Genomic DNA, 12,297 nt, shown 5'->3' on the forward strand with positions numbered 1-12,297 from the left:
AAAAGAATGGAAGAGTGAACTTACCATACAACTAAATGGATTCCAATTAAAGGACCACATTTCATTCTGCAATTGTGTCAATTCTACCTTCTTACTAATTAAAATGTTCTGTTTTACAAAATAAGTAATAGCAGATGATACTTATTTGCTTGACAACTTGACCTCAGATTTTCCATATGTGTGTGTTTGTGTATTAATTTTACTGGTCTTTCAAATCTAAGTGTTTGGAAACATTTTCAGAGCTGTTTACTGCTTCCTTTAATAAGTATTTTGTAGAAAGCATGTTGGGAGTTACCGTCAGGAGCGCACAAGCCTCAGAAGGTAAGGCACAGTCATCAGGATTCATACCTATTTATTAATATTTAGTTCTGATTGGGTTTCCAGGGAGGCTTAGTATTGCTAATAGTAAGGGTTATTGTTGTTGTTCAGTCACTCAGTCCTGTCCCACTCTTTGCAACCCCATGGACAGTAGCCCGCCAGGCTGCTCTGCCCGTGGGGTTTCCCAGGCAAGAATACTGGAGTGGGTTGCCATTTCCTTCTCCAGGAGATCTTTCCAGATCAGGGATCAAAGCCCTGTCCCCTGCATTGGGATGTGAATTCTTTACCACTGAGCCACCAGTAGGGGAAAGGAAGAGTGAAATTTGCTGAGTCGAGTCCGACTCTTTGTGACAGTCCGTGGAATTCCCCAGTGAGTAGCCTTTCCCTTCTCCAGGTGATCTTCCCAACCCAGGGATCGAACCCAGGTCTCCCGCATTGCGGGCATATTCTTTACGAGCTGAGCTACAGTGAAGCCCGACAGTAGGGGAGTGTCTGTTCCCGCCCGTGTAAGGGTTAGCCTGTGCATCATACACTTAGGAAATAACCAGTTTCCCGCAGAAGGACGGAGACCCTGGACCCGGGCCCAGGTGGGAAGGTTGAAGGAGGGAAAACCCGTGCTCCGACGCGGTCGGCTGGGAGCAGAGGCTCGGAGAGGAGCTGCGTAATAATGGGCGTGAAGTCAGGGCTGCGCAGGGGGAGCTGGGGCCAGGGCAAGCTGGGCGTGGCACGAAAGGGCTGGCGAGAAGCCATGTGGAAGTCGTTCCAAGGAGACTCGATGAGCCACCGACTTCAGGATGCCCAGAAAGACCAGGATGCCAAGTAGACTAGGGACCCGGACCAGGGGCGGGGGCGGACACGCCCCGCGTGCTCCCGCGCCCAATCAGCGACGAGCCAACGGGGGGTGGCGGGACACGCCCCCTGCTCCGCGCCTCTTCCGGCAGCCTCGCGGACCCGGCGCCCATCTGCGCCGGCGCAGTTTGCAGGCCCTGCCCCATCACCCTCCGGCCCGCGCCTCCTGCCCCCAACATGGCAGCTCCCAGTGTGTCCTGCGGCGCAGCAGTTCCCTACCGGCTCTTTCTTGCGGGTAGGGTTAGCTTCGCCCGGGAACAAGGCCTCTGGAAAGCCGCGGCTTCTGGGCTGCAGACAGGTACCAGATGCCAGGTAAGGCTTGAGAAAGGTGGCAGTGCTGGTCCCTGTAGCACGCGGTGTGGCCAGGCGCCTCCAGAGTCTTTAGTTTCTCTGAGGATCTTTAGTTGCTGGGTGCGAGATCTCTTTAGTTGCGGCATATGAGGTCTAGTTCCCTGGCGGGAGATCGAACCCCAGCCCCCAGCATTGGGAGCCGAGGCCTGTGGGATCTTAGGTGGTCAACAGAGGTCTCAGGTAAACAGGGTGGAATTGCCTTGCAGCGGCCAACCTTTGAGGTTGTGGCTGGTTTTCTCAGGGTGCAGTGAGGGGGAACTTACCTGAGACAGAAACAGAGCGACCCCTCCCTTGACCTGTCGCCTGGGTGGATTATGGGTTCAGCCCTGGCCCCCGAGACCCCGATCAAGAGGGTGGAGGTGGATGAGAACTGGACTCCTGCAGTGGCCCAAAGACTTAATGCAGGAGGTCATACAGTGGAGAGGAGAGAGAAACATTTATAAAGTGTCTTACGTCTGAGCAGTTTCCATTCTGTTAATTTTCTCGGTAGTATGTCTCTGATTGATGGAGACCAGAACTTGTAAGTTACATTTAATCCTGGGGCCAGTGGGAAGCCAGGATTCTAGCTTCAGAAGTGATTGGATGATAATGCCATTTACTGACATGGGACCTGAGTAAAAGGAACAAAATTTGAGAGGGGAAAAAAACGAGCTTAGTTTTGGAAATAATTGCATTTATTGCATAGTTATATTTGTGGTGTCCAAGTGGTGTTGGAGAAGACTCTTTTTTTTTTTAGAAAGACGTCCACTTTCTTTAATGTTGTACAAAAAATATTTGTGTAGAACCAAAAGTAAACTAAACAATATCACATTTGTTTACAGCACAATCTAGCTTTTCATATTAACTTTACTATTTTCAGGACTGGGAAAGAGATAACATCAAAAAAACTTCAGGGATGTTTATTCTACACTGTGTATAGCTGTGCTCACAGAGACGGCTTCTCTTACTTCTCTGCTGTGCAGCAACTCAGTTGTATATAAAATTGAACCTGCCCAAAAGCTGGAGGAGACTAGAAATGATGGGTCCATATCCAGGTGCATTGTCATACAGTTCAAATAGCTCTTGAGAGTCCCTTGGACTGCAAGGAGATCCAACCAGTCCATTCTGAAGGAGATCAGCCCTGGGATTTCTTTGGAAGGAATGATGCTAAAGCTGAAACTCCAGTACTTTGGCCACTTCATGCGAAGAGTTAACTCATTGGAAAAGACTCTGATGCTGGGAGGGATTGGGGGCAAGAGGAGAAGGGGACGACAGAGGATGAGATGGCTGGATGGCATCACTGACTCGATGGACATGAGTCTCAGTGAACTTCGGGAGCTGGTGTTGGACAGGGAGGCCCGGCATGCTGCGATTCATGGGGTCGCAAAGAGTCGGACACGACTGAGCAACTGATCTGATCTGATCTGATCTGAAGTGGACCCAAAGAGAGGCAAGCCATAGTTCAAGAAGAGAGCTGGTTTACAAGTCCTCTGTTACCTTGTGTGTGATAATTAATGGATTAGATTATTTGGGGGAAGGTGCAGTCAGTGAGGAAAATGAAGAAGGACCAGACCCTGAAGGACAAACAGTAGAGAAAGAAGGGCCCCCAGGAGATTGGGAATGACCTACCAAAGAAGTAGGAGAAAAACCAGGCAGTGTGGAGTGATAGAAAACAGGAGAATGTTGCAAGGAGGGAAAGTGATTAGCAGTACCAGATATTGTAAAGAAGTCAAGTACTATGATCAAAAACTGTTGAAAAAAGGAATACTGTCTTTTTTTCATTTTTTCTTCTACATTTTAGCTCACAGCAACCGATCCATCCATTTACCCATCAAACATTTGTTTTTATTGTTTTTTAACTGGAAAATAGGCTGGAAGTTTTTATTTTCTCATGCATCTCTTTTGAGTATATCCTTTTGTATACACACAATTTTCTGTGAAAGGTACTGTAGGTTACAGAATGTCTTTATTGTAGACAGTGTGGGGGAGGCGGCCAAGAGTATTTTTTTCCCTCCCTGGAACTCCCAAAGTTGCTAATACATGTATCCTTCTGTGTCTTTCTTTATGTTTTTTTAATCACATACAGACATACATGAAATGCATATTTTTTTAAAGAATGGAGTCTCTTCTACTTTTTGTTTCTTTACCTAACATGTATAGTACAAGTCTCTCCAATTATTATTATTATTATTAAACACCTCTTATGTGTCTTTGTTGTTGTTAGTTGCTCAGTCATGTCCAACTCTTTGCAAACCGCATGGACTGTAGCCCACCAGCTCTGTCCAAGGAATTCTCTAGGCAAGAATACTGGAGTGGGTTGCCATTTCCTTTTCCAGGGTCTCTTCCCAACCCAAGGATCGAACGCTCATCTCCTACATTGCAGGCAGATTCTTTACCACTGAGCCACGAGGGAAGCCTTCTTATAGAGGGTATTTTTACTTTTTGTTTATTAAGTATAAGTGAATTCCAGATAGTGATATAAGCAATAGCTGTTACTATCAGTCACAGTCAGAAACGTTTGAGAGACACTGATGCAACAAGGAAAAAGAAATAAGTTCTGTTAAACTGTGACTCCTGGGTGCTCAGTTGGGAGCCTCCGCGATGGGTTTTCTCCTGTGTACCAGAACTGTGGAATCCATGTTTCACATCAATGCTTCAGTACAAGTGCAGTACAAGTGCAGATATCTTGGTGTCCCAAATTTGAGTGGAGGAGGGAATATTACTTGTGAATGGCCAGATTTTTCTGGTTTTAAACCTGTGAATATCAAGGATCTGCGCACAGTGTACTGTGAGATTTGTAGAGGTAAATACAGAGGAGCACAGACATGCAGAGCCTAACACACACGAGCTGAAATGGATAGAATGACAGCATCCTCTCGAGGAGGTAATGGGAGAGTCTGCCAGGAGTTACATGAGAAAGGAGGGATTCTGTTCCAGGAAGATGGCAGTAGGTACCCAAGCACCAGAGATGTGCACAGTCAGTGGATTCTGGCAACGACAAATAATTGGTTCTAGCAACTACAGTTGGTATAATAACTGATGAGAGAATGGCGAGACGGGATTAGAAAGTGTTTTGCTATGCTAAGATATTTGATTTTTTAAAATTTATTTATTTTAATTGGGGGCTAATTACTTTACAGTGTTGTGGTGGTTTTTGCCATATACTGACATGGATCAGCCACGGGTGTACATGTGTTCCCCATTCCCCCGATCCTGAACCCCGCCTCCCTCCCCGTCCCTCTCCCTCCCACCTCCCTCCCCATCCCATCCCTCCGGGTTGTCCCAGTGCACTGGCTTTGAGTGCCCTATTTCATGCGTTGAACTTGAACTGGTCATCTATTTCAAATATGGTAATGTACATGTTTCAGTGCTATTCTCTCAAATCATCCCACCCTTGCCTTCTCCCACAGAGTCCAAAAGTCTGTTCTTTACATCTGTGTCTCTTTTGCTGTCTCATATGTAGGGTCATCATTACCATCTTTCTAAATTCCATATATGTACATTAATATACTGTATTGGTGTTTTTCTTTCTGACTGACTTACTTTCTTCTGACTGACTTTCTGATTTACTTTCTTTCTGACTTACTCTGTAAAATAGGCTCCAGTTTCATCTACCTCATTAGAACTGACTCAAATGCATTCTTTTTTATAGCTGAGTAATACTCCACTGTGTATATGTACCACAACTTTCTTATCTATTTGTCTGCCGATGGACATCTAGGTTGCTTCCATGTCCTAGCTATCGTAAACAGTGCCGCATTGAACATTGGGGTACACGTGTCTCTTTTACTGTCACAAATAAAAGTAGTTTTGGCTTTGTTATAAGTAGTTGACAGTCACGGTGTAATACAAAGGTTATCCATGAATTCTTAATGCCTATCAGTACAATTTTCTGTAAGAATGCTCATTTAGCTTTCTGTAATATTTATGACATTCACAATAGGAAAAAGCAGTAGGCCAATCTCTATTTTGAAAACTGTTACTATAAACATCAGTATGTCCTCTTGATTTTCTACTGAGCACTTTCTAAGTTTGTACTGAGCCAACAAGCCTTTGTTGATCGGACTGTCCGCCAGAGAAGAATGCTGGATGATACTCGATGGCTTAGCCCTTGTGTATTTTGCTTTTACTGCAAAAAACATTGCTGCCTCTCTCTTAAGGATCTGTTCTTTTCATCTCTCATCTTGTGGGCTCCTGGAGGTTATAATGTTCTGTGTTTATCACAGCATCCAGTTTGTTTTCAGTAGTTTTAATACTACTGGCAAATTCTTCAAAAGTCTTTGCAAAGCAGATTTGAAAATTGACCGGTGTTTGTAGCAGATGCTTTATACAGCTGAGTGCATTAGTTGTGTTTTCCCCCAGATAATTTTTGAATTTTTTAAAATTCGATTTTGTTAGCAATGGGAAAGGAAAGAAAGCCCTTTGGTAGCAAAGATGTTTCAGTGTGTCCCTCGTCACTTTAATTATGGAAAATACTGGGTCATTAAAATTTTCGTTTTCCTCATGTAGTTTACCAAGTTCTTATTTAAAGAAAACTTGATAAAAGGTATGCCCGTCGTTGCTACCTCTCTTTCCTTATAAAACAGAGTAAGTGAACTTTCTTGTACTCCGCTTTATTGTTGTAATTGGGGTGTTGCTGCTAAGTTGCTTCAATTGTGTCCAACTCTGTGTGACCCCATAGACGGCAGCCCGCCAGGCTCCCCTGTCCCTGGGATTCTCCAGGCAAGAACACTGGAGTGGGTTGCCATTTCCTTCTCCAATGCTTGAAAGTGAAAAGTGAAGGTGAAGTCGCTCAGTAGGGTCCGACCCTCAGCAACCCCATGGACTGCAGCCTACCAGGCTCCTCCGTTCATGGGATTTTCCAGGCAAGAGTACTGGAGTGGGGTGCCATTGCCTTCTCCGAATTGGGGTGTTGAGTGATTACTTATTGCTGTATAGCAAATTAACCTCAAATATAGCAGCTTGAAACAACAGATATTTCCCTCGTGGACTCTGTGAGTCAGGATTCCAGGCACAGTTGCACTGGGCCATCTGCTCAAGGTCTCCCGCAAGGCAGCAGCCCATGGTCATCTCAGGCCAGGGGCGGAAATCTGCTGCCCACATGCTCAGTGTGGGTGTGGGCAGGATTCACATCCTTGCAGCTGTTGTGCTGGCTGTTGGCCAGAGACCACCCTCAGTTCTTGGCCTGTGGACCCCTGGGGGGCAGCTCACCACGTCTTGCTTTCCTTGGTCTGATCAAGAGAGAGAAGAGGGGGAGGAGAGTCTTCTTGTAACCTGACCTCAGAAGTGTCCTTCTGCTTTGTCAGGGTATTCTGTTCATGAGAAGCGCACACCAGGTCTGTGTCTTCTGCTTGCTGCTTTCTGTCTGCATGTACACAGGCTTATTTTAAGGGGAGTGGTGTTTCTCTCTGGGCTTCCCAGGTGGCGCTAATCCCCCTGTCAGTGCAGGAGACACAGGTTCCATCTTGGGTTGGAAGATCCTCTGGAGGGGGGCACGGCAACCCACTCCAGTTTTCTTGCCTGGAGAATCCCAACGGACAGAGCAGCCTGGCAGGTTACAGTTCATGGGGTGCAAAGAGTCAGACAAGACTGAGGATGCACTGTACCGTTTAACCCTCATTCACTATACGTCAAGTCCCATAGCAGCTGACATTGACCAGTTGGTATCAAATGTGGATATTTCTAGCAGATAATGGAGGTAGCATATCACCCAGTTATTTTTATTATTATTTTTAATGTGTTGAAATGTTAGTAGTTTAAGCTTCTTTGTGAGCATAGGCTTTTAAAAGCACGCTTTATCTCGTTTCCAGGCTCCTATCAATTGAGTACCGTCCTAAAAAGACAATTGTTTGAAATGTCTTCTTTTATTTAGAGACAGTGGCCTATAAGATCATTGTTTAACTTAAAATCTTGTCTTTCCATTTGTATTTTCTGCTAGATATTAAGGCTCAAACATTCCCCGGCTGTAACAACAAAAAAAAATGTTGCAGCCTTAAGACGTGAGAGTTACACGGTGGACTTTATTAAAAAGCAGATTGAAGAGTTCAACATCGGGAAGAGACACTTGGCCAACATGATGGGGGAGGACCCAGAAACCTTTACCCAGGAGGATGTTGATGTAAGTGCAGTGCTTGTTCTGGGAATCACGGGAACAAGGGCAGAGCTTTGTTTTTCTAACGTTGTTCAGTGAAACATGACTTCTTAACAGTAAAGCCTTTAAATGAAGTGTTAGATGTCAGTTAAAACTCACAAGAATCAGAGATTGTTTTTTTATTATTGTACTTTAAAGGATACAAGTTATTTACTTATTTGTTGCGTTCATTGACTTGTTAAACTAGGGGCTTCCCTGGTGGCTCAGTGAGTAAAGAACCTGCCTGCCAGTGCAGGAGCTGAATGAGACGTGGGTTTGATCCCTGGGTCAGGGAGACCCCCTGGAGAAGGAAATGGCAACCCACTCCAGTATTCTTGCTTGGAAAATCCCATGGACAGAGAAGCCTGGTGGGCTACAGCCCATGGGGTCACAATGAGCAGGACATGACTGAGTGACTGAACACAGCTAGTTAAGTCGGGGCTCACTGTGTAATTTTTACATAGGAAAATTGGGTGCCACTGTATTCACATTACACCATTTGTTATTATTTTATGTGTTTTAGAGATTGGGTTTTCCTTATTATTAATACTTAACCAGTTGCTAAAATAATGATCACTGAAATCATTCATGAAATTCATTTAGGCAAAAATATTGAAGATGTAAAACAATTTTTTCACATATAAAAATAGCTAACTTTTTTTGTTAAGAAGTTTAAAAAAGATACATATTGGTGTCTTTCGTCTAGAGTATCCTTCTTATATTATTTAGAGACATCTAAAAGATTCTGTCATTCAGTCAGGTAGAAGCAGTATTATTAGTTCTGGCCCTTAAAATATAGAGTTGTTTTCCAGAGAAGATGTGTTTAAAATCTTGCTGTAAGTGTGAGAGGTCACAGCTTTCCTGTACTTTTAAAACTGTGTGTGTGTGTGTGTTCAGTGAAAGTAAGTTGATAATATTTTTTATCATTGTGCTAATTGAACATAATAAAAATCCTCTTTAGAGTTAGCCACTAAAGTAGTGAAATCATGAATTAATATGAAAAAAACATACACTATCTTCTTTTAAAATATATAGAACCTTTTTAAAAAAATATGTAGAGGCTGGATTTCTTGTGAGGAATGTAGATGGAGAACTTTGTTACTAATCTTTCTTTAGAAGAGAAATTTGTTGTAGTTGAAGTGACATTGTAGAAAGATACAGAAGCTGGCGTTAGAGTCCTTGCAGTGTCATGGACTTACCCGTGTAGCAAGTCACAGCATCGTCACTTGGTTTCCCCATCTCTGAAAGAATAACTCCTGTTTTCGACCTCAGAATCTAAGGAGCAGGAGACTAATGTGTTGTGTCGTTGCTCTCATTGCCATTTGCTGTGATAAATAAAATCTGCCGTGACTTGAGTCAGTCACCAGTGCTCCAGTGGCCTCGGTTGCATGACTCTCCATGAGGCAGTGTGTTGGGGAGAAGACTCTGCAGTCCTGTCGGGAACGTGGATTCATCCTGGGGCCGCTTCATCCCGAGAGCCCTCTGCGCTGTGGGCTGGGGCGTGCTCTCGCCTCGCCCATGTCTGGCAGCCCATGTGGAAATGGGAACCCTTCTCTGTGACACAGTGCCACTGCCTTCCACTTTACTGCCACTGACTGACCAGCTTTACCAAGTCTCACACTTTATGTCCGTTGACTCTTGTCATTAGCTAAAGCAGAAGAGGATAGTGACAACCAACCATTACCAAAGCATTGTAGTTGTATGAAAGTGAAAGTGAAGTTGCTCAGTCGTGTCAGACTCTTTGCAACCCCGTGGACTGTAGCCTACCAGGCTCTTCTGTCCATGGGATTTTCCAGGCAAGAATACTGGAGTGGGTTGCCATTTCCTTCTCTAGGAGATCTTCCCAACCAAGGGATTGAACCTGGGTCTCCAGCATTGTAGGCAGACGCTTTACCATCTGAGCCACCAGGGAAGTCATGTATCATTTTATAATTCCTGTTTCCATTTATGTTTCTGAAACTATTCTTTCTGTAAGAGGTCTGGCTGTATGTATCACTGGAAAGAGACAGTACAGTTTATGGGTCTTCTTTAACATTTCTATACTGACAAAATGCTTGTTTCTAAGGACAAAAATAAATAATTTGATATCCAAAGTTCAGTTCAGTTCGGTCGCTCAGTTGTGTCCAACTCTTTGCGACCCCATGAACTGCAGCACGCCAGGCCTCCCTGTCCATCACCAACTCCCGGAGTTTACCCAAACTCATATCCATTGAGTCAGTGATGCCATCCAACCATCTCATCCTCTGTCATCCCCTTCTCCTCCTGCCCACAGTCTTTCACAGCATCAGGGTCTTTTCAAATGAGTCAGCTCTTCGCATCAGGTGGTCAAAGTATTGGAGTTTCAGCTTCAGCATTAGTCCTTCCAATGAATATTCAGGACTGATTTCCTTTAGGAAGGACTGATTGCATCTCCTTGCAATCCAAGGGACTCTCAAGAGTCTTCTCCAACACCACAGTTCAAAAGCATCAATTCTTGGGCACTCAGCTTTCTTTATAGTCCAACTCTCACATCCATACATGACCACTGGAAAAACCATAGCCCTGACTATATGGACCTTTGTTGGCAAAGTAATGTCTCTGCTTTTCAATATACTGTCTAGGTTGATCACAACTTTCCTTCCAAGGAGTAAGCGTTTTTCAATTTCATGGCTGCAGTCACCATCTGCAGTGATTTTGGAGCCCAAAGAAATAAAGTCTGCCACTATTTCCACTCTTTCTCTCTATTTGCCATAAAGTGATGGGACCGGATGCCATGATCTTAGTTTTCTGAATGCTGAGCTTTAAGCCAACTTTTTCACTCTCCTTTTTCACTTTCATCCAGAGACTCTAGTTCTTCTTCACTTTCTGCCATAAGGGTGGTGTCATCTGCATATCTGAGGTTATTGATATTTCTCCCGGCAATCTTGATTCCAAGCTTGTGCTTCCTCCAGCCCAGCGTTTCTCATGATGTACTCTGCATAAAAGTTAAATAAGCAGGGTGACAATATACAGCCTTGACGTACTCCTTTTCCTATTTGGAACTAGTCTGTTGTTCCATGTCCAGCTCTAACTGTTGCTTCCTGACCTGCATACAGGTTCCTCAAGAGGCAGGTCAGGTGGTCTGGTATTCCCATCTCCTTCAGAATTTTCCACAGTTTATTGTGATCCACACAGCTTTGGCATAGTCAATAAAGTTAGGAAAATATTTTTTAAAAAATTAATTTATTTGACCATGTCAGCTGTTAGTTGCAGCGTGTAGGGTCTTTCATTGTGGTACACAGACTCTGCACTTGCCATGCGTGTGGGTTCAGTTGGTCCATGGCATGTGGCATCTTAGTTCCCCAACCAGGGAAGGAACCTGTGCCTCTTGCATTGGCAGGTGGATTCCTAACCACTAGACCACCAGGGAAGTCCAAAGGGAGAGAAACTTACTTTTCATCGTTATTTGTAACAAAGAATACCGCCACTTACTGAAACCTCCTGTGTGTGCTCAGGATGCATCACCATGTTTCATCTTCAAAAAAAACCTCACAGGGCAGGTGTTTATTGTTGCCGATGCCAAGACTATACAAGGCATTCACCCAAAGTCTGCTGTTCCCATGCTTTCAAAGATTTGATTTGGATAACACTTTCTACAATCAGATGCAGCCTCCCTGCCTTACTTAGTAGAACACGGTGAGCGCAATGGACCTTTCAGAGCTGCAGGATTTTCCTTTCTGGGATGGTTGTCAGACTGTGGGGTCCCCGAGGACGTGTTGTCCCTGTACTGGATGACCTGGCACTGCCCTTCTTCCATGCCAACGTGTCCATCTCTGCTTCTGCTTCTCGGCGCTCCTTCACCTGCCTGCCTTTGGCACAGCTCAGGTTGTTAGGTGTGTGAGTTAGAACCAAGAGCCCCTGGACTCGGCATGAGGACCCATATGCCCTTCCTTCTAAGTAAAATCACAGATTTATGTCAGCTCATTTATAGGCCTTTTTCATTGGCTTCTAGGTTTACAACTTTATTCCAAAAGGTTGAGCTGGACTAGAAGTCTGGCCTCTGGCCTCAGTGAAAGAAGCATATATAACGTAAAAGTATGAAAACTCCACCTCGCTAACCTTGCATGTTGGTGTACCCTTAATTTAATAAGCCTTTTAAAAAAGAGTGCTGAGGTGGATTAGTGAAATAAAGAAGAAATGTCATCGGTAGAATTTATGAATAAAAATAATTCTGCTTGTCACTGTTGATATTTAAAGTTACATTATTTAGAAATTTTATTATTATTAATAAAGCTCCAGCATTGTATATCTGCTGGAAATGTTTTTGCAAAATATTTAATGCTAAATTTATATGAAAAATACTCTGGTAGTTGGTAAAATAGCAAATTCACTAGAAAGAAATTAGGTGTAGACGTTCTCCATTTCAAAATAGTTTGAATTTTGTCTAACTTATTCAGTTATATTGAAAAGAAAGGAGCCGCGCACCATTCTTCATTCCCAAATCACTGGGGCTGCTGGTGACAGGAAAAGCAGTCCCTCTGACGAGCAGCGTGCTGTGCTGTGCTCAGTCGCTCAGTCGTGTCCGACTCTTTGCAGCCCCACGGACTGTAGCCTGCCAGGCTCCTCTGTCCTTGGGATTCCAGACGCAAGAATACTGCAGTGGGTTGCCATGCCCTCCTCCAGGGGATCTTCCCAAGCCAGGGATTGAACCC

General features: G+C 44.3%; 1 protein-coding gene across 1 annotated transcript in view; it reads left to right on the plus strand.

Annotated features, from left to right (window-relative positions):
- The first annotated feature begins 1,296 nt into the window (after positions 1–1,296).
- Positions 1,297–12,297, plus strand: part of MRPS9 (mitochondrial ribosomal protein S9) — a 39,725-nt gene continuing 28,724 nt past the window's right edge. Inside the window, exons 1-2 of the mRNA XM_027554782.1 lie at positions 1,297–1,479; positions 7,436–7,615. Coding sequence (XP_027410583.1) covers positions 1,345–1,479; positions 7,436–7,615 — 315 coding nt within the window. The 5' untranslated portion in view covers positions 1,297–1,344. The remainder of the gene's footprint in view (positions 1,480–7,435; positions 7,616–12,297) is intronic.

This window comes from Bos indicus x Bos taurus, chromosome 11, assembly GCF_003369695.1.
Source record: "Bos indicus x Bos taurus breed Angus x Brahman F1 hybrid chromosome 11, Bos_hybrid_MaternalHap_v2.0, whole genome shotgun sequence".
Taxonomy (NCBI): domain Eukaryota; kingdom Metazoa; phylum Chordata; class Mammalia; order Artiodactyla; family Bovidae; genus Bos; species Bos indicus x Bos taurus.